The following is a 27461-nucleotide window of genomic DNA, read 5'->3' as shown; positions in this document are numbered from 1 at the left end:
AAATGGCAAACCACTCCAGTATCTTTGCCATGAAAACCCCATGGACAGTACTAAAAGGAAAAAAGATATGACGCTGGAAGATGAGCCCCTCAGGTCGGAAGGTGTCCAATATGCTACTGGGGAAGAGCAGAGGGCTAGTACTAGTAGCGCCAGAAAGAATGAAGCGACTGGGCCAAAGCCGAAAGGACGCTCAGCTGTGGATATATCTGGTGGTGAAAGGAAAGTCCGATGCTGTGAAGATTTTTTCTCCATAGGAACCTGGAATGTAAGATCCATGAATCAAGGCAAGCTAGACGTAGTCAAAAAAGAGATGACAAGAATGAACATCGACATCTTAGGAATCAGCGAACTAAAATGGACAGGAATGGGTGAATTTAACTCAGATGACCATCAGGTATACTACTGTGGGCAAGAATCCCTCAGAAGAAATGGAGTAGCCTTCATAGTCAATAAAAGAATAGGAAAAGCAATACTGGGATACAATCCCCAAAATGACAGAATGATCTCAATTCGAATCCAAGGCAAACCATTCAATATCACAGTAGTCCAAATCTATGCCCCAACCACTGGTGCTGAAGAGGATGAAATTGACCGGTTCTATGAAGCCCTACAGCACCTTATAGAATTAACACCAAAAAATGATGTCCTTATCATTATGGGGGATTGGAATGCTAAGGTAGGAAGCCAAAAGATAACCGGAATAACAGGCAAGTTTGGCCTTGGAGAACAAAATGAAGCAGGGCATAGGCTAATAGAATTTTGTCAAGAGAATACGATGGTCATAACAAACACTCTTTTCCAACAACCCAAGAGACGGCTCTACACATGGACATCACCAGACGGTCAACATAGAAATCAGATTGACTATGTACTCTGCAGCCAAAGATGGAGAAGCTCTATACAGTCAGTAAAAACAAGACCAGGAGCTGACTGTGGCTCAGATCATGAGCTTCTCGTTGCAAAATTTAGGCTTAAATTGAAAAAAGTAGGGAAAAGCACTAGGCCACTCAGGTATGAACTAAATCATATTCCTGATGAATATACAGTAGAGGTGACAAATAGATTTAAGGAACTGGATCTGATAGACAGAGTGCCTGAAGAACTATGGATGGAAGTTCGCAACATTGTACAAGAGGTAGCAACTAAAACCATCCCAAAGAAAAAGAAATGCAAGAAAGCAAAATGGCTGTCTGAGGAAGCTTTGCAAATAGCTGAGGAAAGAAGGGAAGCGAAAGGCAAAGGAGAAAGAGAAAGATACACCCAATTGAATGCAGAATTCCAGAGAGTAGCTAGAAGAGATAAGAATGCCTTCTTAAATGAACAGTGCAAAGAAATAGAAGAAAACAACAGAATAGGGAGGACCAGAGATCTCTTCAAGAAAATTGGAGATATGAAGGGAACGTTTCATGCAAAGATGGGCATGATAAAGGACCAAAATGGCAGAGACCTAACAGAGGCAGAAGAGATTAAGAAGAGATGGCAAAACTACACAGAAGAACTATACAAGAATGAGCTTAACATCCCAGATAACCACAATGAGATGGTCACTGACCTCGAACCAGACATCCTAGAATGTGAAGTGAAATGGGCCTTAGAAAATCTGAGCAACAACAAAGCTAGTGGAGGTGACAGTATTCCAGCTGAGCTATTCAAAATCTTAAAAGACAATGCAGTAAAAGTGCTACACTCAATTTGCCAGCAAATTTGGAAAACTCAACAGTGGCCACAGGATTGGAAAAGGTCAGTTTACATTCCAATTCCAAAGAAAGGCAATGCCAAAGAATGTTCAAACTATCGCACCATTGCACTCATTTCACATGCTAGTAAAGTTATGCTTAAAATCCTACAAGCTAGACTCCAGCAGTATGTGGATCGAGAACTACCAGAAGTACAGGCAGGATTTTGAAGAGGCAGAGGAACTAGAGATCAAATTGCCAACATACGCTGGATCATGGAGAAAGCTAGGGAGTTCCAGAAAAACATCTACTTCTGCTTCATTGACTATGCTAAAGCCTTTGATTGTGTGGATCACAACAAATTGTGGCAAGTTCTTAAAGAGATGGGAGTACCAGACCATCTCATTTGTCTCTTAAGAAACCTATATGCGGGTCAAGAAGCAACAGTGAGAACCGAACACGGAACCACTGATTGGTTCAAAATTGGAAAAGGAGTCCGGCAAGGCTGTATACTGTCGCCCTGCCTATTTAACTTATATGCAGAGCACATCATGAGAAAGGCAGGGCTAGATGAATCAAAAGTTGGAATTAAGATTGCCGGGAGAAATATCAACAACCTAAGATATGCAGATGATACCACTCTAATGGTAGAAAGTGAAGAGGAACTAAAGAGCCTCTTGATGCGGGTGAAGAAGGAGAGTGCAAAGGTTGGCTTGAAACTCAACATTAAGAAAACCAAAATCATGGCATCCGGCCCTCTCAATTCCTGGCAAATAGATGGGGAAGAAATGGAGGTAGTGACAGATTTTATTTTTCTGGGCTCCAAGATCACCTCAGATGGGGACTGCAGCCAAGAAATTAAAAGACGCTTGCTCCTGGGGAGGAAAGCTATGGCAAATCTAGACAGCATACTAAAAAGCAGAGACATCACCCTGCCAACAAAAGTGCGTATAGTCCAGGCCATGGTTTTCCCAGTTGCAATGTATGGCTGTGAAAGTTGGACCATAAGAAAGGCTGAGCGCAAAAGAATTGAGGCCTTTGAACTATGGTGCTGGAGAAGACTCCTGCGAGTCCCTTGGACTGCAAGGCGTTCAAACCGGTCAGTCCTAGAAGAGATCAACCCCGACTGCTCTTTAGAAGGCCAGATCCTGAAGTTGAAACTCAAGTACTTTGGCCACCTAATGAGAAGGAAGGATTCACTGGAGAAGAGCCTAATGCTGGGAAAGATTGAGGGCAATAGAAGAAGGGGACGACAGAGAATGAGATGGCTGGATGGAGTCACTGAAGCAGTAGGTGTGAATTTAAATGGACTCCAGAAGATGGTAGAGGACAGGAAGACCTGGAGGAATGTTGTCCATGGGGTCGCGATGGGTTGGACACGACTTCGCAATTAACAACAACAACATGAGCACCTTTAGGATAATTTAAAATTAGCATATTGTATCTTTAAATTGCTTTTCTTTCATCAAAAGTGATGGCCTGTTGTATATTTTTGAACAAGATTCATGTGTGCTTCAAAGATGTCTTTCATGTTATAAAAATGAATTTCATATTTAATTTTGATTTGCATTGGAAATCAGCAAAGAACCTTGAAAGTGTATGCCAAAATTATATATTACCACCAGGGTCACCAGCATGTGAAGGGCATCCCTCTGCCCACTAAAGCAAACAGGCCTCTACAGGGGCTAGCAATGATATAATATGATATAAAAAGATGTTGGGCCTGAATGAACATATTTGGTTGCAGTGATAATGATATCATTTCATACTGCCTTGGAGAAGACAATGAGAAATAATTCCTGTATTTAATAAGAAAACCACATGGATAGACAATATAAATTAATGATATAATGCTGGATGATGACTACTCAGGTTGGATAGTATTCAACATGCTACTGAAGGACTGAGAGTTGCACATCTTTAATAGTGCTTATGATACAGCTAGTTCAAAACCTTGCAGATGTTTATTTACTGATGTTGACATGCTGGAAAATAAAATCTGAAGCTGCAAGGAAGCATGAATATAGGAAAGCTTAACACAGGAAAAGATTAAACAAATCAATTACATGTTGACCTCTAAGATCATCAGCAAATTGAAATGAACTGGAATTGGACATTTCCATCAAAAAAATCATGCTGTATGCTACTCACAATCCAAAAGGAAAAAAGAAACAGTGTTGTTTTCATAGCAAGGATTGTATTTTGGTAGATGCAACGAAAGACAAAATAGAATTAGACTTTCATGGACAATCCTTTAATATTAAAATTATCCAAATTAATCCTCCAATCATTGATAAAATTGATGAGTATTGTGATATTACAATAACATTTTATCTGAAAGTGACAGAATATGAAACCAAGATACACTACCAAGATTGGATATTGGAATGCCAACATTGGAAATATTAAGGAGGAAACATACATAGGGTTATTGTTAGAATATGGAAACATAAATAGGGTTATTGTTAGGTTTAGGGTTAGACTCTGACTCCTATTCTGATAACATGTCTATGGGCTGTCAGACTCATGAATCTTCAAACCATGATGATCTGAGGAGACTGATCAATCATAGGCATCTTGTGATCAGCTGGAGCAACTGGATGATGAGGCACGACCCCAAGCATCAAGTCTTGATGCATGAAATGGCAAGCAGAACAACACTCTATGAAACTCCTCACAAAGCAAAGATCAAAAGAATAACTGCAGCTAGCTTCCTGCAGTTACAATTTTATGTAACTCCTTTGCCTTCAGCCTTTGTTGAAATGAACCATTTGGTATTCCAGCTTATGGTTCTTGCTGCTTTTTATTCTTAAACCTTTGACTATTGGACCAGCTGACTATCCAACTCAGCTCTTGATTCCTGGAATGAATTTGGACCAGACTATTGCTGTTTGAACTTCAAACAGATTTATTTATTCAGGCAAGTACTCTTTATACAGACATTGATTTTTTTACCTTGCCTACGTTATCTGCTTAGCTGTAGTAAATAACAACAGTATAGCAACAGTATCTCTGTGTGTTTATCTGCATCCTAAGACAGAACAGCTTTTTCATTGGTTATTTCACTTTGTAGTAGCTTCTCCAAATGAAGCAGGAAGAACTAATAACTTTCCCACAAGATACTTAATGGAACATGATAGTTTGAAGTGCTGCATCAAGAATTTCACTATTGATGGCAATTGTTAAACAAGATGATGAAGAAACAGATAGGAATTATCAGGACCAAAGTTCTCAGTATGGAGCTAAAAAGAAAAAAAATGACTGTTTGATAACTGTCCTAAAGCCTACTCTGCAATCTTTAATAAGGGGAAACAACTTTTATTTCTAATATTGTTGAAGTTTGGAAGAAACTGGGTGTAATCTGGAAAAAAAGGGAATAAACAATGAGAAAGTTAAATTTAATAATTTAAATAATAAACAGAAAAGCAATACCTCCAACTTTTTCTTTACATTATTCTCAGTAGTTATAACAAGGTTGATTATAACTGCTGACAGGAGGAATTGCTAATGATGTGAACAATTATCTTTCTACAATATCAATTATGATAAATTTCAAGATAAATGTTTGTTGATGTTTTCAAGAAAATTTTAGTGATGATATGATGGAAATCTCTTAAACATTGCTGAAGTACTTTCAGCAATACTTTCTGGTGATTTTTTAAAAGAGTGTTCTTCCTTTGGAGTAATTATTTCAAAATGATTGGGGCCTGAAAAAAAAGCTTGATTTCTCCTCCCCCCCCCCCGATTTTGAATAAAGAAAATAAAACTGAACTATTCTGCCAATATTTGAAGTTTTTATAATTTAGCTAAAATTATTTTTTACAAAAGTTTATGAATAAAGTAATACACTCAAAATAATTTTGCTTGTGGTTTTTTTTTTTTTTTTTTTTACTTTGTGCTCTATTCTTTGTTGGAAAAAGCTACCCAGATTTTAAAAAAAGATGATTCTCCTGGGGTGCCATAGCAAAAACATCTTTCAATCTATCAATAATTCATTTAACTGGAATGGTCTCAGTTTCTAATGATGTCATCAGTATGTCTCTGATTGCTTGTAATGAAGACCATTTCATTTTGAAGAAAATTAATCTGAACAAGATCTGTTTAATTAATTGCTTTATATGATATATGCTTTCTAATTCTGAATTCTGTATTTCTCTTTAAAGACTGACTATATTAAACAGAAAAAAATAAAAGAAATACTGATTATGATATCTTCCACACATTTAAATTGAGATTTAAATACTATACTGAAGGTCTTTGGTAAATGATTTAAATTAAATCCACCTTATTATGAAATGGTTTGATGCTTTTGTTTGGTCCTTGTTTTGTTTGGTCTATGTTTTTCCCATAAATTTCAGGAACATTTGTTATCATGTGGCCATTATAATCCCATGAAAAAACAAATGCTATATTCTGAAACATGAATTCATCCCAAGTGTTGTCTTTTTTTCCTCTTTGGAGTGCAATAGACACTGTTAAATTAGAGATGAATACCCTCAACTTAGGTCAATAAGCTTAAGGTTTTCAGCAAGTTTGAAAAAGTATGACCACTCTGAATGCTTTCCTGTCAATACTCTATAATTCTTTCTCTCCTCAAACTAGTCTGCAAAAAGAAGGAGAGAAAAACTGACGGCAGAAAGAATCTTGATATTTTCTATCTCTCCCTCATGATGGTTCCTAACCACCATCCCACTACCCAGGTGCCTTGAAAGTCTGTCCTGGTTTTCTCCCACATATGTAATTGGAAACTAAATTTTAGAAACACAGCTGAAAAGGCTTATCTACAAGCAGAGACTTAATTTGGAGGGCTTTTGGATGGTTTTAATTTTAGGATACTCATACTCCTAATCAGCACCATTGCAAGTTAATCTACTACATTAAAATGAAGACTTAATTCCTGCCTATAGGCTTGAAGGGAAGTATATCATTAAGTGTGGCATTAGATACAGTGCAATGTTAACATTTAAAGTAAAACACACTATTTAACCCTTGGTTTTATGTGTCATGTAGGTTACAATGTAGTTAGAGGATATCTCATCTCTACTGATCTGCAGATAGAAACACTCTGAGGTGGTAAAGCACTTAAATTCTCTGCTTTTTGACCAGTTTTAATCCAGAGAAAAATCATATTCTAGTTTATCATGACCTTTAAAAAAAGCAATATTCCTCTACAGTAGTTTTATGTGTACTGAAATGCTTTGCATTGTAATAATAAAAATAAATACAAATCTGCAAGTTCAAGGGAAGTATTCATGTAAGCTGTTGAAAGTAATTTCAGTTCTTGTTTTCTCTCATGAATACATTCCTACTCTTTACGCTAAGGTAGTCAATGCATCACTGTCTACTCAAGAAACAAAAATAGTGTAAACATGGACATGTCTGTGCTCTTTAAAAAGTGTTTAAAAAAATCCTGTCTCTGTAATGCTGCTGTTGTTCAAGAATTCTGGAACAATTCAAGCATAGTTTTGGACTGGGTTGTTATTTAATTTTTTAAAAAACCTTCTTTATGGAGAGGAGATCAGCCTGAGATTTGATTTGCACCACAGTTTCCAGAAAGGGTGGTTAGGAACTACTTTGGCTTTAAATTGCCAAACTCCATTAGTAATCAAATTAGTTTTTAACTTGGATTAGTTTTTATGTTGCTTAATGCGTTACAAGAAGCCAGCCAGGTTTGATTATTAGTGTATTGTGTGTTCTGAGAAATGAGGTCAATCCAGCTAAAGCTAATTTTAATGTGTTATACACATGCAGACAATAACTTGATTCCCATGGCATGCTAAATTTCTCCTCCTTGCTGATGGTTGAGCAAAAATCCTCAAAAGAAGTTTCAATACATTGGTTATCATGAATTTACCTTCTTTTTCCTCATCAAAACAGTAATCTAATCTGCCTAGCAACAGAATCGATGTAAAAACCTATTTTTCTTATAACTGAGTCCTTTCCTTCCCTCTACTGAACTAGGTCTCCCACGGCAATTAATGGCTTCCCAAGACCAGAATTGGAGGTGGTAGAAATAGGACCACTATGGTTCTCTCACTCTTCTTTAGGGATGAGGGCTTAGGATATTTGAGGGCTGAGGTGGCTGTAAGGCATGCAGACGTGGCATAACTATCATGTGATTAAAGAGCCAGTTTGAGCCAATTAAGGCACCAGTCTAGAAACCAGAAACAATTTTAATCCTACTTTAGGGATGAAAGTCAGCTAGGTGCTCATGGGCCAGTCACTCTTTCAGCTCAACCCATATCACAGGGTTGTTATTGTAGGGAAAATAGAAGGAGGAGGACATATTAGGTATGTTCACTGTCTTGAGTTATACATAAAAATAATAAAGGTGGAATAAAAACCCTAAAAAATACCTCAGCTAGCTGCTGGTCATGATCCAGCACTATCAAGTTAAAAAAGAATGGTTGATTCATGTAAACCAGATAGAATCAGTTAATTAATATCCCTCTTATTTCATTGGAGACTAATACATTGGAATGCTATTTTGTGGAGATAAGGCTGATCTCCATGAATTGATAAAGGAAATTCATTCTGGCAGACAATCATAAAGTTGGAAGGGTTAGTAAGGCTACAGAATACAGTCCCCTGCTTATGCCAGTAATTTGAATTAAGGCATTTAGCCACAGATGGCCATTCAACATTTTTTTGAACAGCATGAGAGATGGAGAATGTATCTTTTATCTGGATTTTGTTTTCGAACTACTTTTTTTTCAGCTTTTCTTTTCTAGCTTTTTTTAGACGTTCAACCAGAATGTCTTGCTCTAACTTAATACCAGTTTGTCTTGCATTGTGGAACATAATAGAGATGTTGTTTTATCTCTTGCGGGATAACTGTTGGGATGCCTGAAAACTGCAGTTGTTGCACATTCAAGTCTTTCTGTGTACATTTAAGGCTTATTCAGAATGTTCATCATGTGATTAATTTGTGTCTTTTATAAGATAATTCAGATGACATTGGCTTTTTGCAAGCATGATGCATTTAATTCTACTGTCTGCAGAGAGAAATCCTAATTTAGCTGGGATCTTCTTAAACTGAAATATATCCATATAGTTTTCCCCCATAGACATCAGTTTTTTAATAATATTTTTTGCCTGTCTTTCTCTGAAAGGGGCACTTCAGTTAATTGAAAAAAGGAGTATCATGCTCCAAACTGGATAATGAATTTAAAGTAAGGTCTTACCACCATAGAATAAATATACTTGGTTTTTTTACATTGTTATTTTCATACTTACTCATATTCAGTTTAGATCAACCTCCGTACTGAGATAATTTTACTTCTACCAATGTCAAGCCAAGGAAACTCCATTCAACTTGATTTATTTTTTTCTAAAAGAAAAAAAATGCACACTTATCTCTACTTGATTTCATTATTCACTAACCCAATAATATACCTTTACAATGTAGGTTTAAAAAAATCAATTTAAAGATAGAACCTTCCTTATTTAGGAGCTACCAGGAACTATTACTTTTTTTAAAACACATAATCATGTTTATCTGTTTTTTCCACGTAATAATTTTTAAATACAAGTGAATGTTTATACTTCTTTGTTCTATATATTTAAGGAGCACATTGTTTTCTGGCTTTGCAGTTCTCTTCAGTAATAAACTGAAGTATTTTCCTTATTTGCCCCCACCCCCTGTATCCTTTCATTTTTCCTCCAGTTAAAATTCAGAATAAAGATAAAAAAAATGATAATGCATTGCATCTTGAGTACTGTGTGATAGGTGTCAGAATTTATTGTCCTTTTGGATGAATTAGAATATGACAACAATTTTTATGTCTAAAAATTTGCATTTATACCCCCTCCTATGCCACTTTTCTGAGGAGAACTGGTAACTCTTAAGTTATATTCAATTAAATAGGATAATATAATACTTGCTTTGCAATAACTAGTGACTTACACTGAGGCATAAGTGTGTTTCATTAATAACTTTGAATTGTTTGATTGAAGAAATAGAAAAAACAATCCTTGGCTTTTCAATCATTACATTTGCAATCTCTAACAGGGCAAAAGTATATATATGTTTATGTGCCAGGGCATCAACTCTCCTAGCCCAGTTTTGTGTCATCTGCAGATCTGATAAAGTGTTTTCTGCATATCATCAGTTGATAAAATAATGCTAAATAATATAGGACCATGACCTAAGGCCCAAAGTATTCCACTCAAATCCCTCAAGAAATGAAGATTGTTCAAATATGAATTTTCAGCCGGTTACATATCCACTTAACTGCCATGCCAGCCAGCTCACATTTAAGTAGTTTGCTAATCAGAATGCCATGGGGTACTTTGTCAACTGCTTTGCTAAAATCAAAGTTTATCATATCTACAAATTATGAAGTTATTTATTTGATTTTTTTAAAAAGAAAATAAAGGGTTGCTTTGTCAGAACTGGTTAGCAAAATTTTACAGATTTTTTACCATTTCTGCATAGTTTCAAAATGGTTGTATCTGCTCTAGAAGGTTCCCAGTTATTGATATCACGTTAAATGGTCGGTGCTTTTCTGCAATTTCCACCTTTTTGACAATAGGATATAATATTTGTCCACCTGCAGTTCTCTGGTATTTGAGCCTTTCTCTAGACAACAGATAGAAGTACAGCCAGATGGAAATTCCATTGGTGTCAGATGAAATTGACCTGATCCTAGAGATCTGAACTGAAAATAAATAAATAAATAAATAAATAAATAAATAAATAAATAAATAAATAAATAAATAAATAAAATTTGACTATATTGCTATCAATCCCAAGTTTCAATCCTGCTGTTCACAATTATTTGGAAGGGACCTTGGAGGTCATCTAGTCTCCCCTGCTCAAGCAGGAGACTCTATACCATTCCAGACAAATGGTTGTCCAATCTCTTCTTAAAAAGCTCCAATGTTGGAGCACCCACAACTTTTGCAGGCAAATTGTTCCATTGATTAATTGTTCTCACTGTCAGAAAATTTCTCTTTAGTTCTAGGTTGGTTCTCTCCTTTTTAGTTTCCATCCATTGCTTCTTATCCTGCTTTCAGGTGCTTTGGAGAATAGGTTGACTTCCTCTTCTTTGTGGAAACCCTGGAGATATTGGAACACTGCTATCGTATCATTACTAGTCCTTCTTTTCATTAAACTGGACATACTTATCTTAGATGATTTAACAAAACAAAACTTGAATTGTTCAATCTCTTCTTGTTTAACATTATACCATTTCACAGCTGGTATACCAATTATTTTCCTTTTATATCAAAGGTATCTGAAGAAGCTTTCTTTAGGCTTTTTGGCACCTTCTCTGCAATTCCAGGCTGGCTCTTTGTACTTTTCCTTGGTGGTCTGCTTCCTTTCATGTGCTTTATATGCTATTCTATTATGTACAACATAATTACCTCCTTTTTATTGTTTGGTTGCTTTTGAATAAGTAGTATCGCTCAGTTGCTATAAATCATCAGAGACTTCTCACCAAGTTACCTTGTTTGCAGTTTCATATTGCTTATTTCCCACATTGTAAATGTTAATAGAGAGCCAGTTGATGTAGTGGTTAAGGCATCAGCCTAGAAACTCAAAAACCATGAGTTCTAGTCCTGCTTTAAGCACAAAGCCAGCTGGGTGACCTTGAACCAGTCACTTTCTCTCAGCCCCAGGAAGGAGGCAGTGGCAAACCACTTATTAAAAACCTTTCCCAGAAAACTTCAGGAGCTTATCCAAGCAATATCAGAGAATCGAACGCAACTGAGCAGAAGGGGGGGGAAGCATTAATAAATAATGTTATGATCCAGTGCACTTTCTGATTTTTCACCAAATGGTTGAATAGACCGCATTAGAAATACTGTATATTCCAAGCTCCATCTAGAAGGCTTAAGTTTTTATTACTCTCTTTCAGTGAGTCAGTTTAAAATTCTCATCATCATGGTCATCATGTTTTGTCCACATAGATTTTTATCAGTTTTTGTAAGATGGGATCCATCCTGTTCTAGCAGTCAATCTTCAAGATCTGGGGTCCCCAACCCCCGATTTGTGGACTGGTCCCTGGTGCCCAAAAGGTTGGGGACCTCTGTTCCTGATAATTCAGACAATACAGTAGTCGCAGAAATTATATCTCTCATTTTGACATCATTTGCATAGCAGTCATTTATTTTCAGAATTCTTTCATTTTGCATCCTATGAAAAGGTAGGATTAACTGAAACTCCAGATTCTTGCCCTTTCTTCTTTGTCTATTGATGAAGTTGTAGCTAGTTTTTTTAAAATTTAGCTTGTTTCTGTATATGTTTCTAAGGAAGAATAATTATCAGTGAATTATTAAGACTTTGAAGGTGTTCTGTCACACTGGTAACTGACTGATAGACAATCTAGAACAAGAATTAATGTCATGCCTCCATCCGAGCCTGACTCTGAGGATAACATGGAGTTCCCTGTTGAGGCCCAGGAGGTGGTGTCTGTGGCTTCGGAGGACTGTGGGGAGGAACAGGCTGAAGCAGGCCAGGGCCCTTCAAGTTTGGAACAGGGAAGGCAGAGCTCAGGCGAGGAGCAAGGCCCCTCCCCACAGATCTCAGAGCAAGGAGAGCAGAGAGGAGGAGGGAACAACGGAGGCAGGCTCACTTGCTCAGGAGGAAAGCATCATGCCCACTCCACAAGGCACACCTGTTGGAGTCTTGCATTTAAGGAGACACTGTGGAGTGGGGCATTTGCCGGGAACAAACGTGAACTCTTGTGATGTGAGCTCTTGTACCTGGACTCTTTGTATTTTGGATCAAGTTTGTTTCCTGCTGAGTTCTCCTTGCTGTCCTCAGTTTTTCAGTTTGCAGGTTACAGGCAAGCTGGGCATGGAAAAAAATCATACTTCGTTATCTGTTTTACTTTAAAGAAATGTTTAACTCCATTGACTGTTTTATTGAACTTGTGCCAGCATATGTGGGGGCTGTTGGGTGAACGTTGGCAGTGCTTACAAAGAAAATTATTCTGACCAGCTAAGTGCTTTGCCTCCGTTCGGGGCCCTGGGTCATCACATTCTGTTCCCAGCCTACTCCCAATTGCTCCTCCAGACCGAGTAGGGTGACCATGGATCAGCTCCGTGTGGAAAATGATCAGCTAAAACAGCAGGTGGCCCTCCTGACTGCACAGATGGTGCAGATGCAAGCAGCTTGGCCACACCGCAGAAACCCTGTTCCAGTGCCAGACAAGTTTGATGGCTCACAGGCACAATTCTCATCGTTCTTTGGGCAGTGCCAGTTATATATGAGCCTTCGGCTGGAGGACTTCCCCACTGACCAGGATAAGGTGGAGTTTGTGCTAAGCCTGTTGACAGGAATGGCAGCACGTTGGGCAACACCCCTGCTGACCAAGCCCAATCAGCTGCTGGATAATTATGCAGAGTTTTGCCGGCAACTCAAGGCCATGTTTGAGGACCCAGTTATGGCCCAGACTGCAAACTGTCGGGTGAGAGAGTTGCAACAGGGGCGTGGTTTGCTGACAGACTACATTGCTACGTTTTAGTTGGTTTGTCAGGAACTGCAGTGGAACGAGGTGGGCTTATCGACCAGTTTCAGGAGGAACTTTCATCTGAACTCTTGAATGAGCTGGCACGCACTGAATGCCCTCGCTCCTTACAGGAGCTCATGCACCTGTGTCTCCGTATCAATGCAAGACTCCAGCAGTGGCGGGCGCAACAATGGACGGAGGCCTTGCCCGTACCTGTTAAGACAATGGCACCATTGGCACCGCCTCCGGAGGAGTCAATGCAGTTGGGGACTGCAAAACCCCATCTGACCCAAGCTGAAAAAGATTGCCACCGCCGTGAAGGCCTTTGCCTGTATTGTGGTGGTCCAGGCCATATGGTAGCCAAGTGTCTGGTGAAGGCACCCAAAGCAGCAGTGTGAAATGGGCCGGGGCCAGCCTAGAGGGCTCCGTAGGCTGGGCTCGCTTGGACACGGATCCAGTATCTCCACCTCAGCAGACTCTTGTTAAACACCTTGTGTTACCAGCGACTGTGTTCATGCCTAGTCAGGGAGCGGTGGAGGTCCAGGCCTTGGTGGACTCTGGGGCTACTGCTAATTTCATGGACTCAGATTTTGTTGCGCAGTGGTCCATTCCCCAGCAGCAGTTGTCACCGCCAATCTTGGTGGAGATGATTGATGGGTGGCCCTTTCATTCCGGCCCAGTGATTGCTGCAACCAGATCCCTTCACATGCGTATTGGGCTGCATATGGAAGAAGCCGTGTTCTATGTGGCTACCGTTTCTCACTTTCCTGTGGTGTTGGGTTTGGAATGGTTGAGGGCTTATGATCCGCAGATTATTTGGTTGTCTGGTACAGAGCGGTTCCCCGGCAAGAAGTGTGCCACCCATCACCTGCATGTCTGGACCTACCAGCAGAGTTGGGGAATTATGCCGATGTCTTTGGGGAAAAAGAGGCAGATCAGTTGCCCCCGCATCAGTCTTATGACTGCCCGGTTGATTTAGTGCCCGATGCCAAATTGCCGGTTGGCCGGATTTACTCTCTGTCAGAACCAGAGTTGGCAGCTTTGAGGGACTTCATCGACAAGAATCTCTGGAAGGGGTTTATACGGCCTTCCACCTCCCTATTGGCTGCGCCATTGCTCTTCGTGAAGAAGTCAGGGGAGCTTAGACTGCGCTGTGATTACCGGAAACTGAATGCCATCATCATCCGTAATCGGTACCCACTCCTGCTCATCTATGAACTCATTGAGAGGCTCCGCCAGGCCAAAATATTTACTAAGTTGGACTTAAGGGGAGCTTATAACTTAGTCTGAGTTCGAGCGGGAGATGAGTGGAAGACGGCCTTCCGGACACGTTATGGACGTTTTGAGTACATGGTTATGCCCTTTGGCCTGACCAATGCACCGGGAGTATTCATGCACTTTATGCATGACGTGTTCAGGGACCTGTTGGACAAGTTTGTGGTCATCTATCTTGACAACATCCTGATTTACCCGTCCTCCCCACGAGAGCATTGGAACCATATTCGGCTTGTGTTGCAACGATTGCGGGATAACCATCTCTTTGCCAAGCATGAGAAGTGCCAGTTTGTGCAAACCACGATTGACTTTTGGGCCATCGCATCCCACCCGAGAGTGTGGAGATGGATCCAGAGAAAGTAAAGTCGCTGCAGGAATGACAGCCTCCGCGGAAGGTCAAGGGCATGCAGCGTCTGTTGGGGTTTGCAAATTATTACTGCACATTCATTCCTCATTTTGTGACCCTGACTGCTCCCCTTTCCAATCTGTTAAGGAAAGGGTTGAAGTTCTGCTGGGGCGCGAGGATCAGGTGGTCTTGGATGTCTTTAAGGCCACGTTTGTCTCCAAGCCTATCCTCAAGCATCCTGATCCCTTAAGGCTGTTCGTGGTAGAGATGGATGCATCAGATGTGGCCATCGGGGCAATGCTTCTGCAAGCCTATGCTCCTGCAGATACCTTGTTCCCATGTGCCTATTATTCACAGAAGCTGTCGGTCCCCAAACAGAACTATATGATCTGGGACAAGGAATTGTTGGCGGTCAAAGTCACTTTTGAGACAAGGCACCACTTAAAGGGGGCCCGTCACCAAGTCAAGGTTCAAACAAACCATCAGAACCTAGAGCACCTACAGACTGCCAGAACACTAAATCAGCGACAGGTACGATGGTCACTGTTTTTTGTGAGGTTTGACTTTCGGGTGACCTATGTCCCTAGCGGGCAGAACCAGCATGTGGACGCACTGTCTCAGAAGCCCAAATTCACCCGAAAGGAGGATAAGATCATGCCCAAAACAGTTATCCCCTTGGAATGGTTGGCGGCCGCAGAGGAGCCCTTGGATCTATGGGGCAGAATTTGTGACATGCAACAGTAGGATCCGTTCATGGCAGCTCGACGTCATGAGTTGGCTGGCAATGAGGGAAATAAGAACCCTTGGATGTATACAGATGACCTGTTGCGTTTCTGAGACTGCGTCTATGTTCCTGGGTGACCCCTCCGTGGCATCATTCTGAAACAATGCTATGATAGTCCATCAGCGGGTCACTTCAGGGTCTTCAAAACACTCCACCTTGTCTCCAGAATGTTTTGGTGGCTGCAGCTCCAACACAATGTGTCTAGTTATGTGACATCATGCAGCATTTGTCAACAAGTCAAGTATGCTACTGGTGCGTCCCCTGGTCTCTTGCAGCTGCTACCAATGCCGGAAAGACCCTGGGGGTGGTCTCGTTGGACTTCATTACCGAGTTGCCCCCTTCCAAGGGTGACACAACCATCTTGGTGGTGGTGGACATGCTCACCAAAATGGCTCATTTTATCCCGTGTTTGGGTCTTCCTACAGCATGGATGATTGCCCACTTGTTTATTGCCCATGTATTTCGGCTGCATGGGTTACCGGACTGAGTCATGTCAGATTGGGGAGTGCAATTTACAGCATGCTTCTGGCAGACCCTACTCACAGAACTGTAGGTACAGGCATGTCTGTCCTCCGCCCATCACCCTGAAACCAACGAGGGCACAGAGAGGGTGAATGCAATCTTGGAACAGTACCTCCGCTGTTTCAGCAACACCCAACAGGACAATTGGGTGGAGCTGCTGGCTGTGGCGGAGTTCGCCTATAACAATGCCCAGCATGCATCTACCCATGTGTCACCGTTCTTTGCCAGTTCTGGCCGTGGACAAGTTCCTCCAGGACCTGAAGGCAGTGCATCAAGTAGTTCGGCACCAGCTGGAGAAAGCCAAGGAGGAATACAAATGATTCGCTGACCGTTATCGTCGAGATGTCCCTCCGTTATCTGTGGGCAATCAGGTTTGGCTTTCCGTGCGGCACCTGCCTACAGCAGGCCATCGAAAAAACTTGATCACCATTACTTGGGTCCATTTCTGGTCGAAGCAGTGATCAATCTGGTGGCATTTCGCTTATCATTGCCCCGGACCATGCAGATTCACCCGGTTTTCCACAGGTCATTGCTGGTTCCAGTCACAGCCGACAATCCACATCAGCCAGCTCCACCGGACTGCCAGGTCCGGCCACCCCCCATGGAGTTATGGAGTATGAAGTGGACAGTATTCGGGATTCCCGTCAGTTGTGGGGCCAGTTTCAGTATCTCGTGGCGTGGAAAAGCTATGGACCTGAGGACTTCACGTGGATTGATGCTACCGACATTCATGCCCCTTGTCTTGTTCACGACTTTCATACCCGGTTCCCGCACCATCCTAGTCCATATGGTCCCGGAGGAGGGAGTCCTACGGAGGGGATAGTGTCATGCCTCCGTCCGAGCCTGACTCTGAGGACGACGTGGAGTTCCCTGTTGAGGCCCAGGAGGGTGTGTCTGTGGCTTCAGAGGACTGTGGGGAGGAATAGGCTGAAGCAGGCCAGGGCCCTTCAAGTTTGGAACAGGGAAGGCAGAACTCAGGCGAGGAGCAAGGCCTCTCCCCACCAGATCCAAGAGCAAGGAGAGCAGAGAGGAGGAGGGAACAATGGAGGCAGGCTTACTTGCTCGGGAGGAGAGCATCATGCCCCACTCCACAAGGCACACCTGGGTAGTAGGTATTTAAGGAGACACTGTGGGGTGGGGCATTTGCTAGGAACAAACGTGAACTCTTGTGATGTGAGCTCTTGTACCTGGACTCTTTGTATTTTGGATCAAGTTTGTTTCCTGCTGAGTTTTCCTTGCTGTCCTCAGTTTTGCAGTTTGCATGTTACAGGCAAGCTGGGCATGGAAAAGATTATACTTTGTTATCTATTTTACTTTAAAGAACTGTTTAACTCCATTGACTGTTTTATTGAACTTGTGCCAGCATATGTGGGGACTGTTGTAAGGTACATGGAAAATTGCCATTAAGAGAAATGATAAAGCACTTTTGAATTATATTTTAATTAACAGAGGTGATGTTTTGAAAGCATTAACTAATACTATAAACTGGCTGAGTGTGATGACCTGTGTGCAATTCTATGAAGAAACATTTTTACAAGAAGTGTCAACTGAAAGTCACAGATGGTGTAAGATATCAAATTTGCAGATGACACCAAGCTGGCAGGAATAGCCAACACTCCAGAAGACAGGCTTAAGATACAGAAGGATCTGGACAGACTTGAACACTGGGCACTAACTAACAAAATGAAATTCAATGGTGAAAAAAGCAAGGTTCTACATTTAGGCAAGAAAAACCAAATGCACAAGTACAGCATAGGTGGCACCATGCTCAATAGTAGTAACTGTGAAAGGGACCTCGGAGTCCTGGTAGACAATCACCTGAATATGAGCCAGCAGTGTGCTGCAGCTGCCAAAAAGGCCAACACAGTGCTAGGCTGCATTAACAGAGGGATAGAATCAAGATCACGTGAAGTATTAATACCACTCTTCAATGCCTTGGTAAGGCCACACTTGGAATACTGCATCCAGTTTTGGTCACCACGATGGAAAAAAGATGTTGAGACTCTAGAAAGAGTACAGAGAAGAGCAACAAAGATGATTATGGGACTGGAGGCTAAAACATATAAGGAACGGTTGCTAGAATTGGGTATGTCTAGTTTAACGAAGAGAAGGACAAGGGGGGACATGATAGCAGTATTCCAATATCTCAGGGGCTGCCATAAAGAAGAGGAATTAAGCTATTTTCCAAAGCACCTGAAGGCAGGACAAGAAGCAACGGGTGTAAACTAATCAAGGAGAGAAGCAACCTAGAACTAAGGAGAAACTTCCTGACAGTGAGAACAATTAATCAGTGGAACAGCTTGCCTCCAGAAGCAGTAAATGCTCCAACACTGGAAGTTTTTAAGAAGAGACTGGACAGCCATTTGTCCAAAATGGTGTAGGGTTTCCTGCCCGAGCAGGGGGTTGGACTAGATGACCTCCAAGGTCTCTTCCAACTTTACTACTACTATTATTATTATTATTACCCGTGTAGAGAGGTGTGGTAAGACAACCGTTTGTGTGAACTTCTCCTTTTTCCTTGTGTAGCCTCAAGATATAAACTTCTCTGTTTTAGTTTGTTAAAGGTAGATAAGAAGTCATCCATTAGGTTAAGTGTGGGTGGCAAACTGTATAAAATTGACACCCTGGGAGTAACTCAGGGTTCAGAATTTGTCATGCTAATGCTCTGAATTATTATGCACAAATAAAGCCTGTTTTCTCCAACCCTTCGTGGTCTTGTCTTCTGATGTAAGTGGTTTTTCCACAACAGTTGGGTGAACGTTGGCAGTGCTTACAAAAAAAATTATTCTGACCAGCTAAGTGTTTTGCCTCTGTTCGGGACCCTGGGTATCACAATTAAATAATAATAACCCCTAGCCAGAAATGATTAATAACTTTTTAAAAAGTTCTGTAATCGTAAGTTATTCATACAGAAGTTTTATTGTCTTCATTAAGAAAAGTTGCAAACTATGTGATAGGATGGTTTAGTATTTCCAACTTAGATATTCCTTTGAAATATTGGCAACTTTTAAAAGTCGTATTTCCAGTGCAGGCAGATAGTTTAATATTGTGTGTATTATCTCAGAGTACAGGATATCCAAAGAGAGAAAAGAGCTATATAAAAACCTTGCTAAATAATCTAGTGAGTTGTAATGTAGAATGATTATTTCCTAAGGGAAATGTTAGGGAGATTGAAGTTGATATAGCAATGCAGTTTATTAGGAGTTAATTGAGGCTATACATTTTCTTTTTTCCTTTCTCCCTTATGTGGCATTTCTCTCAGAGAACAATGTTGGATTTGCAGTATGGCATGTGCACACAAATTCATGCTTTGTTTGTAATTGTAACAGTTTACACTGTATACATTTAAAATTTGGTGTTGTAAAATATTGCAAAAGTACCTGACTCATTTGTATTTATCTAGGGAACAGAGGTAGGAATGGCCTACAAGGTACTATGTATTAAGTAGAAATTCCCAGTTTAAAAGAAGAACATAAATTATAACTCTACGCAAATTTGGATAGTTGGCAAATAGTTAAAAACATTTAAAAGCAAGGAAGCAACATCAATAACAAAAAGACTAACGATGACCAAAATGACAAAACTAGATGGAAACAAAGAGAAAGAAAACAAAGGGGACTTCAATCACCCCTGTCAAAGGTAAAATTATAAACTTAGTTATAAACCAAGCATCAGACAACATCCACAGTATTAACTTCAAAAGTCACACACTCCATTCAATCCTATTTTATTCTGTTTAGTATTAAGAATCTTGCCTAGAAAACCTACATGTTGGTTCAGAATAGCAAAAGTATGAATTTATTGCACTATGAGTGCAGGTTTCCTCTACAAAAGTGATATCTGTGCATGAAGTCATATAGTACATATATGATATGGCCTAAAACAGGGGCAGGCAACCTTGGCTCTTTTATGACTCGTGGACTTCAACTCCCAGAATGCTGGCTCAGGAATGCTGGCTCAGGATTTCTGGGAGTTGAAGTCCACGAGTCATAAAAGAGCCAAGGTTGCCTACTCCTGGCCTAAAAGTATATGTTCAAGATTGTGGTTTTTGTAGATTCATTTGGAATGAAACTTGCAAAGGGCACATTCAGAAGCAGAGGTTCAAGTTAAAATTTAATTTAATATTTCAGAAAGTAAAAAAAAATGTACATATCTTGGGGCCCTTCAGCTAAATTGGTCTCAATTTCCATAAAATGTTTTTCAGGATAGTCATCCAGTATGCTTGAATTATCCAACATGCCTGAAAAAAGGTATGTTGGATGGAGAAAGCTAATGTAAAATCTTGCTTTGGAATTTTTTTAGTGAAAAAAGCAGAAGAAAAATGAAACCAAATCAGTTAAAACAATAGCAGCAATTAAATGCTGTTTTAAAAATAAAAGACATTCAGTGACTTGGACGAATCATTTTTCCTCAGCCCAACTCATCTTACTGGGGTTGCTTTGTAAAAAAAATATGAAAAAGGAGGAATATATAAATCAAATATATAAGAGATATTTAAAAATTGCTTGTAATACCAATAGTCACACAATTCAATAGTTATTAAAAAAACAAAGCTTCTTGTTGCACAATAAAAAAGTGCAAGCAGGTAGCAAAGAAAGATTAAAAGATTATTAAAATAAACAGTCAAAGATCAAAGACAGAAGTTCAGAGAAAAAAAAAACATAGCTCAGATGTTCAATAAAAGCCTATTAGTGAACAAACTAAAAACACCAAAAGAAACTACAAGGTCCAAGAATTTCTACTCATGCTGTGATACAAAATTTGCCCATAGTTCTAGAGCTTTCCTGATCCTGATTAGAAGGTAGTGACTTTGAATTGTTTGTAATAGGGGAGATTAAATCTACTTCCAAGAATGATATATAAGACAAGTATATGCACTAGTATCTCAATTTTGAACAAATAGATAAACACACTTGTGCTTACCGTTGAGGGGAAAATACTACCGAGCAGACTGTATCCAAATGTGCCAATAGGAAGGCTACCCTGTGAAGTGGGACCAGTAAATGATACAAATATTTGGGAATGGTAAAAAGAGGAAGTATGAGGATATTGTGGCAGAGATTTGAAATTTTGATTTTGTCTCTTTGTTAATTAAGATCTAAAATTATTTACCTAAGCTCTATTCAGGTTTCATCCAAGTCTAATATGGATACAGACTTGGGGATAAGTCACCAGTAAGCCAGTCGTTCATTGTTTGTTTCTTGCAAGGAGACTGGTATCTGTCTGTCAAAACTAAGAAGGCTAAACATTTGTATTTGCCACCCCCACCCCCACTCAAATTTATTTAAGCAAAATTTCAACAGGCAGATTTGTAACTAAGTCTTGATTGAAATGCAGCAAAAAAGTGCATTTCAGAAAATGAGCATTAACAAAGCTGGGGATTCAAAATAAGAATATCAGAAATTTAAATTTAAAAAGATTCCTATGCATGGATGCATCTGTAACTGCAGCACTGTGCACCATATAGCAAAAGACATAACACATTAGCTTTAAACGCATGGTTGTCAGCTTACAGAATGAATATCTAATAACTGTTTAGGTACTGTTTGTGCTTTTCTGCTTGAAGATGGAAGCATCCTAGAAAAAGATGTCTGGAAATAAAGGCTTTATAAATAATCTGTTAGGAAAGGAGGATTTCTGTAGAGCAAAAATTGTGCAATAACACATTGAATCAAGTATTTTTTTTTTCCTGCTCAGTTTAATAGTTGGCTTGTCTAGATTTAAGAAAAGAAAGACAAGGGATGGCTTGATTCATTATTCTTTGGGTCAGCAATAACCAGTGGAACATTACTTCTTTTAGTTTAGATGTATTAGGATTGCCTTAGTTTTCACCAAAAGGATTGATCTGAAAGTCAATGTATGATGTATTTCAGATTAATGTATTTACATCGTTCATTCTATCCTCAAATTAATTTTGTTTAAGTACATTTTGATATCTTATTAAGGAAAAATATTATTCTTAGTTTTTCCCCCTCTTTCATCGCTCTGTTTTTATTAGATATGGTAATTTTTACATCTAGTGCTAAGCAATTGGTCTGTTTCTCTGGATCATTCAACAACTGCGACAAAAGGAGATTGTTAAAGATATATACAAAATGGAAAATGTGCTTGTTTTGAGCTATGAACAAAAGAGTCTCACTTGAAACGTTATGCCAGAATAGTCCCAGTTGGCTGTTTTCTGTTTTCGATCAGAACAAAACCCAAATGAGTCAAAGTGTGTAATTCCAGCCTCAAAACAAACTCTTGAATATAAAGGCTCCATTTCACGTATGGAACAGTTGAATGACTAATTTCAAGTTTATTTTTTATGTCTAGAACTTTGAAGACACCACTGCTTGAAACAGTCATTATCTTCTAATGTTGGAACCAAACAGAGAATTTTGTTATGATCTCAAAACAACATTCTCTGTATGTAAATGTGTTCAGTTATGACCTTGAAAGAAAATTCTCTGAACACATGAGCTTTATTTCAAGGCATAATACTAAGAGCTTTTACAAGATCAGAACATTGGGAATAATGTTATCAGTTGTCATTAAGAAAAAGTAATTTATTCACCAGAAATCTCAGTAGGTACAGAAAATACTGTTTACATAACTTCTTGTAATATTTTACTCACTTGTTAGCTAACATTCTCCAAAGAATGAACAAAGTGCAATCAAGTAGATGGAGATAGTTCATAATATTTTTTCCTGAATTCTAGAATTAAATTATGATGGATTTTTTTTTCCTCAATTCCCAACGAACTGAGTTGTTCCAGCTACCGGTATAACCAGTGATCAATAGTGTCAACATTTGTTCAGAATACTAATAAGATCAACATAGTGATATTCTCCATCTTTGTCATCTCATAAAGAGCTTCAGTCAGGGTTTTGCTTTGGTTTGTTTGATTTGTGCCTTCAAGTCAGTATTCATTCCTAGAGACTACCTGGACAAGTCTCGGGAATTTTTGTGTGGTAAGATTTTCAGCAGAGTTTTGCCTTACCTTCTAAGAAAGAATGACTGACTCAGAATAGCGTCATGCCCAAGGGAGGACTAGAATTCATGATTTCCCAGTTTGTACCCTGATGCCTTAAGCCCCATATCAAACTGGCTCTCTCAGTCGGAGGAACCAAGATCATTTTAGTACCATATCCAATCCTGAAACAGACCCAGCTTCATCTAGATAATCCAGTTTTCCCCACATCCATTTGGAATTGGATGGGTAGTATCCTCTCTATTATTGTTCCTAATAAAGACAAATTTACAAATAGTGATAGTTATCTTAAAATCAGATGGTTCATTAAGGATCTCTTTGAGAGAGGCCAGTGGGTATAAATCTGCCATGCCTCTTATATGAAACAACCTTGATTACCCTCACTGAAGATCTGTACCAGATGATAAATTTTGAAAATGTTGCCGATTTCCTCAGCATCCCCAAATTGTTTATGTATGGTCAAGATGCTACCATAAACTCAGCATAACTGCCATGTCTAATTTGAAGTGGATGCAAGCAATACACTTTCAGTGTTCTTTGCAAATTTATTGTACCAGTTTGCTGAGTAGTCAACTGAGTTCATTTCTGGGATAGCTTTGAGCTGTCTGCCAAAGTCTGCAAAAGGTCTAATAGGATAGAATGCAATAATGGTGGAGAAATAAACCTTCTTTGACCCATCCTTACTACAGACAGACATAGTTATGTAGTCTTTTTGTGCTTGGGTATTTTTCTGCAAGTTTATTTTGGATTCACTCTAGACAGTTGCCACTTCTCTTTATTGTTTGGAGCTGCTCATAAAGCCAGACAATTTTTCAAGCTTTCCTTAGCTATCGAGGGCAGTCAGGAGCAATAGTGTCAGGGGCCTTTTTCAATGCCACACTGAAACAGGGCCTTAACAAAATTGCTTTCTGTGTTACCTGAAATATCCCTTAGATCAGGGGTAAGCAACCTCAGCTCTTTTATGACTCATGGACTTCAACTCCCAGAATTCCTGAGTCAGCTATGCCATGAGTCATAAAAGAGCCAAGGTTGCCTACCCCTGCCTTAGATTATTTGGGGATCCCAAGTCTATGGATTATAAATTACCTAGGCAAATGATTTAAATCATTTGGTTGATTAAGCTTTTCATCTGTATTAAGACATAACATTTTAACTGGTTCTGGTTAGTATATTCAAATGAGAATCATGAAATGTGAGAGAGAAAGCAATAAGTATTGTGCTAATGTAGGATAGGTCACATCTGGAGGTACTGATGTCTAGAGAACTAATCATAGGATACTGTGTCTTACTTTTCCCAGCATCCTTGGTGGGCTGAATAGATGTTCACAGAAGAAGAAATTTAATTTACAAAGATAACTGCATCTCCAGACTTCAAGGAATGTCAGAAAGAGCTGCTCTTTTTGTCTAATTAAGCCTTTTCTAATGTGGTGCTTTTTAGATGTGTTGAACTGTAATTCACATAATCTCTAGTTATGCAGTGTATGTTTTTGAATTCTTTGACAAGAAATCTTTGTTTCTGTTAGAAGCCTGAAAAAATTCTTTATAGAAACAACCTTTTCAATCATAATTTGTGTACTTGATTGAGCTAAGTGCAATTTTGTATTAGATACATTGGAATATATAGATAAAATAAAATATTATTATTAATATCTAGAAAATTATATTCCCAAACTTTAATCAAATAGTGTTGATTCTTAAAGAGAAAACAATATTTATGGATAATTGCTTATATGGTACTCTGTAGCCATTATTCCATGCTTTCTCTTTTAATTAAATAAAGTGTTTTTAAAAATATGAGATAATATTATTGTAGTATTGATAGAGACTGGTGCCAAATATTTTTATATTTTCTATTTTGGAGGATAACACAACATTTATTTTTTAAAACAGTAATTTTATAAACAATGGTGGTCAATTGAAGAAGTACCCTTTGGTTTGGTTTGGTTATTTCAAGTAGCAGAATAAAAAATAGTAAAATTTTCAACCTATTTTTCCCTCTCTCTTCTATCATTTCAGGACTATACTTTGACCATGTACTTTCAACAAGCATGGAGGGATAAGAGGCTTTCGTATAATGTAATACCTTTAAATCTTACACTGGACAATAGAGTAGCAGATCAGCTTTGGGTTCCTGATACCTACTTCCTGAATGATAAGAAGTCATTTGTACACGGTGTCACTGTGAAGAACAGAATGATTCGTTTACATCCAGATGGGAGAGTTCTCTATGGTCTCAGGTCAGCATTAAACATTTTGAACGGTGGCATTTTGTATATAAACCAAAAGACTAATTCCCCTTTCCTTTTCTTTCTCTAGTTTTCTTTTTTATGTAGGTTGTGTATAATTTTGCCAGCTTCCCTCAGCTTTGTGCTCATCAAAATGGTTGGCACTAAAGCCCCATATTCTGAAGGTCATTATGGCATTTTCAATCCAACTCTTTAGGAGAGCACTAGACTGAGGAAGGCTAATATACAGTAGGTCTTGTAGCAAAACTAAATGGCTTAATTACAAACAATGCAAGTCACTTTAGTGAAGAAACATTTTATAGACATGTACAATTCCATATAAAGATTTTTGCTTAACGATTGAGGGGGAGAAAGAATACTAGGTCTCATCTTTATTTTTTACCTATATTATTGCCACTTGCTTCCAAAATATTAGTTTTTTCTGTGCTAGTATATAAGTAATGTTTAAAAGGGAATAAAAATGGATTGGAAGATGATACTTCTTTTTCCTTTAAATGGTTCTTGTTGCACAATAAGAAATTGCAAAACAGCAACAGCAAACCAAAATGTATATGTAACAGCTGAAAATAAATATCAGAATTATACTGTGGCAGAATATTGAGAGTGGTTTGATGTCTGTGAATTTCAAGATAAGAATTCTGCAGCAAAGATGCTTTGTTGTTACAAAACAGTAATATATATATTCATCCTTGGGAGGTTTTTTTTTTTTATAGTGTCAAGAAAATATTTTTTAACTCATTCTTTTGCCTTTTCATTTGCCGAGAAATGTTCCCTACATTTGTACTTTCCAACATGGTATGAAAATTGTACCTGGGAATAATTTGAAATTGAAGATTGTACAACAGCCAAGAAAGTATTTAGCATTTCTTGACCTGTCTTGTTTCTAAATTTAAACACACACAGACACACACACACACACACAGACACACACACACACACACATACACACACACAAAACATTTTACAGATAAGAGTTGTGTGGATTATCAGACCTGTGTTTGTCAGAAAACATTTAAGTGAGTCACAAAATAATTCAGTGTAAAATCTTTACATAAATCCACCTATCTACATTGACTTGTAAAAACAGAAAAGTAAACTTTTATATATAGGAAGAACCATCAGAAAAGAGAAAACTTGGTTTTTTGTGTGTAGTAATTTCTTCATGCAGTGATTTAGCATTTGACATACATGAACTTTAACGGGTTTATGAAAGCTGGGCAAAAGAGAAAAAAAGAAACATTTTTTTAATCCATCTAATCTAATCTAATCATTAAAAAAATATATTAACAAGGCAGATTAAAAACTTAATCTTTTCTAAACCTCTTCCCATCAGATTGTTGTCCAGATGTGTTAGATTTCAGCAGTCACAAATGCATTTCCTCTGGGAATTGTGGAAGTCTGACACATCTAAAGGACACCAGATTGGATAAGGTTGATTTAATTCTCAGAAGCACTGCCATCAAAGTGACTACTAATTTATATGACCAGAATGATCTCCTTAAGCTAAGTTAGAGAACTAGTTTTGTTGTAATGGTTCAGGCATCAGGCTTGATACCAGGAGACTATAAATTGTAGCCCTGCCTTAGGATTAGATCAGTGTTTCTCAACCTTGACAATTTTAAGGCATGTGAACTTCAACTCCCAGAATTCCACAGCCAGCAAGTCCACATGCCTTAAAATTGTCAAGGTTGAGAAACACTGGATTAGATGAAACCAACTGGGTGATCTTGGGCCAGTCACTCTCAGTCAGCCTTAGGTAGGAGACAGTTGCAAATCATTTGCCAATAAAACTGCAGGGACTAGTCCCAGGACCCAATACTGACTTGAAGGCTCACACAATACCAACTAAGTCCAATGTCAAAGCACTTCCTTGTAATATCAGTGTTATATTTAAAGACAATAACATTCAAAATTCCAATATTATTGCAAAGTACTGTTGAAAACAGCATGATTTATATCAAAACAAGTTTGGAATCAGGTTTTCTGCATTTAGTATTTAGATAGCTTTTTCTTCCTTAAACATTTTTTTTTAAACCCCTTGTTAGAACTCAGCCAAAGCTTTGATGTGGAACATGAATGCTATCCGTGGCAAGGGGCATTTCCAGTCTGCTTTAAGAATAATCAATTAAAAACATTGCAATAAAATATTTTTGCAATCATGTTTTGGTGTTGGTCATGG

At 38.8% G+C, this 27461-nt stretch overlaps 1 protein-coding gene across 8 annotated transcripts in view; it reads left to right on the top strand.

Moving 5' to 3' along the window:
* GABRB2 (gamma-aminobutyric acid type A receptor subunit beta2) overlaps positions 1-27461 on the top strand; it is a 126497-nt gene that overhangs the window by 22815 nt on the left and 76221 nt on the right. For 7 of the 8 annotated variants that reach the window (XM_039343615.1, XM_039343591.1, XM_039343597.1 and 4 more), the window contains one exon: positions 25053-25273. In XM_039343615.1, coding sequence (XP_039199549.1) covers positions 25053-25273 — 221 coding nt within the window. Of the gene's footprint in view, positions 1-2961; positions 4597-25052; positions 25274-27461 lie in introns of those variants that run through there. The other variant, XM_039343643.1, reaches the window with a different exon arrangement.

Source organism: Crotalus tigris, unplaced genomic scaffold, assembly GCF_016545835.1.
Source record: "Crotalus tigris isolate CLP2741 ecotype Arizona unplaced genomic scaffold, ASM1654583v1 scf7180000017551.9496454, whole genome shotgun sequence".
Classification (NCBI taxonomy): domain Eukaryota; kingdom Metazoa; phylum Chordata; class Lepidosauria; order Squamata; family Viperidae; genus Crotalus; species Crotalus tigris.
This window is presented reverse-complemented; position numbering and strand designations above follow the sequence as displayed.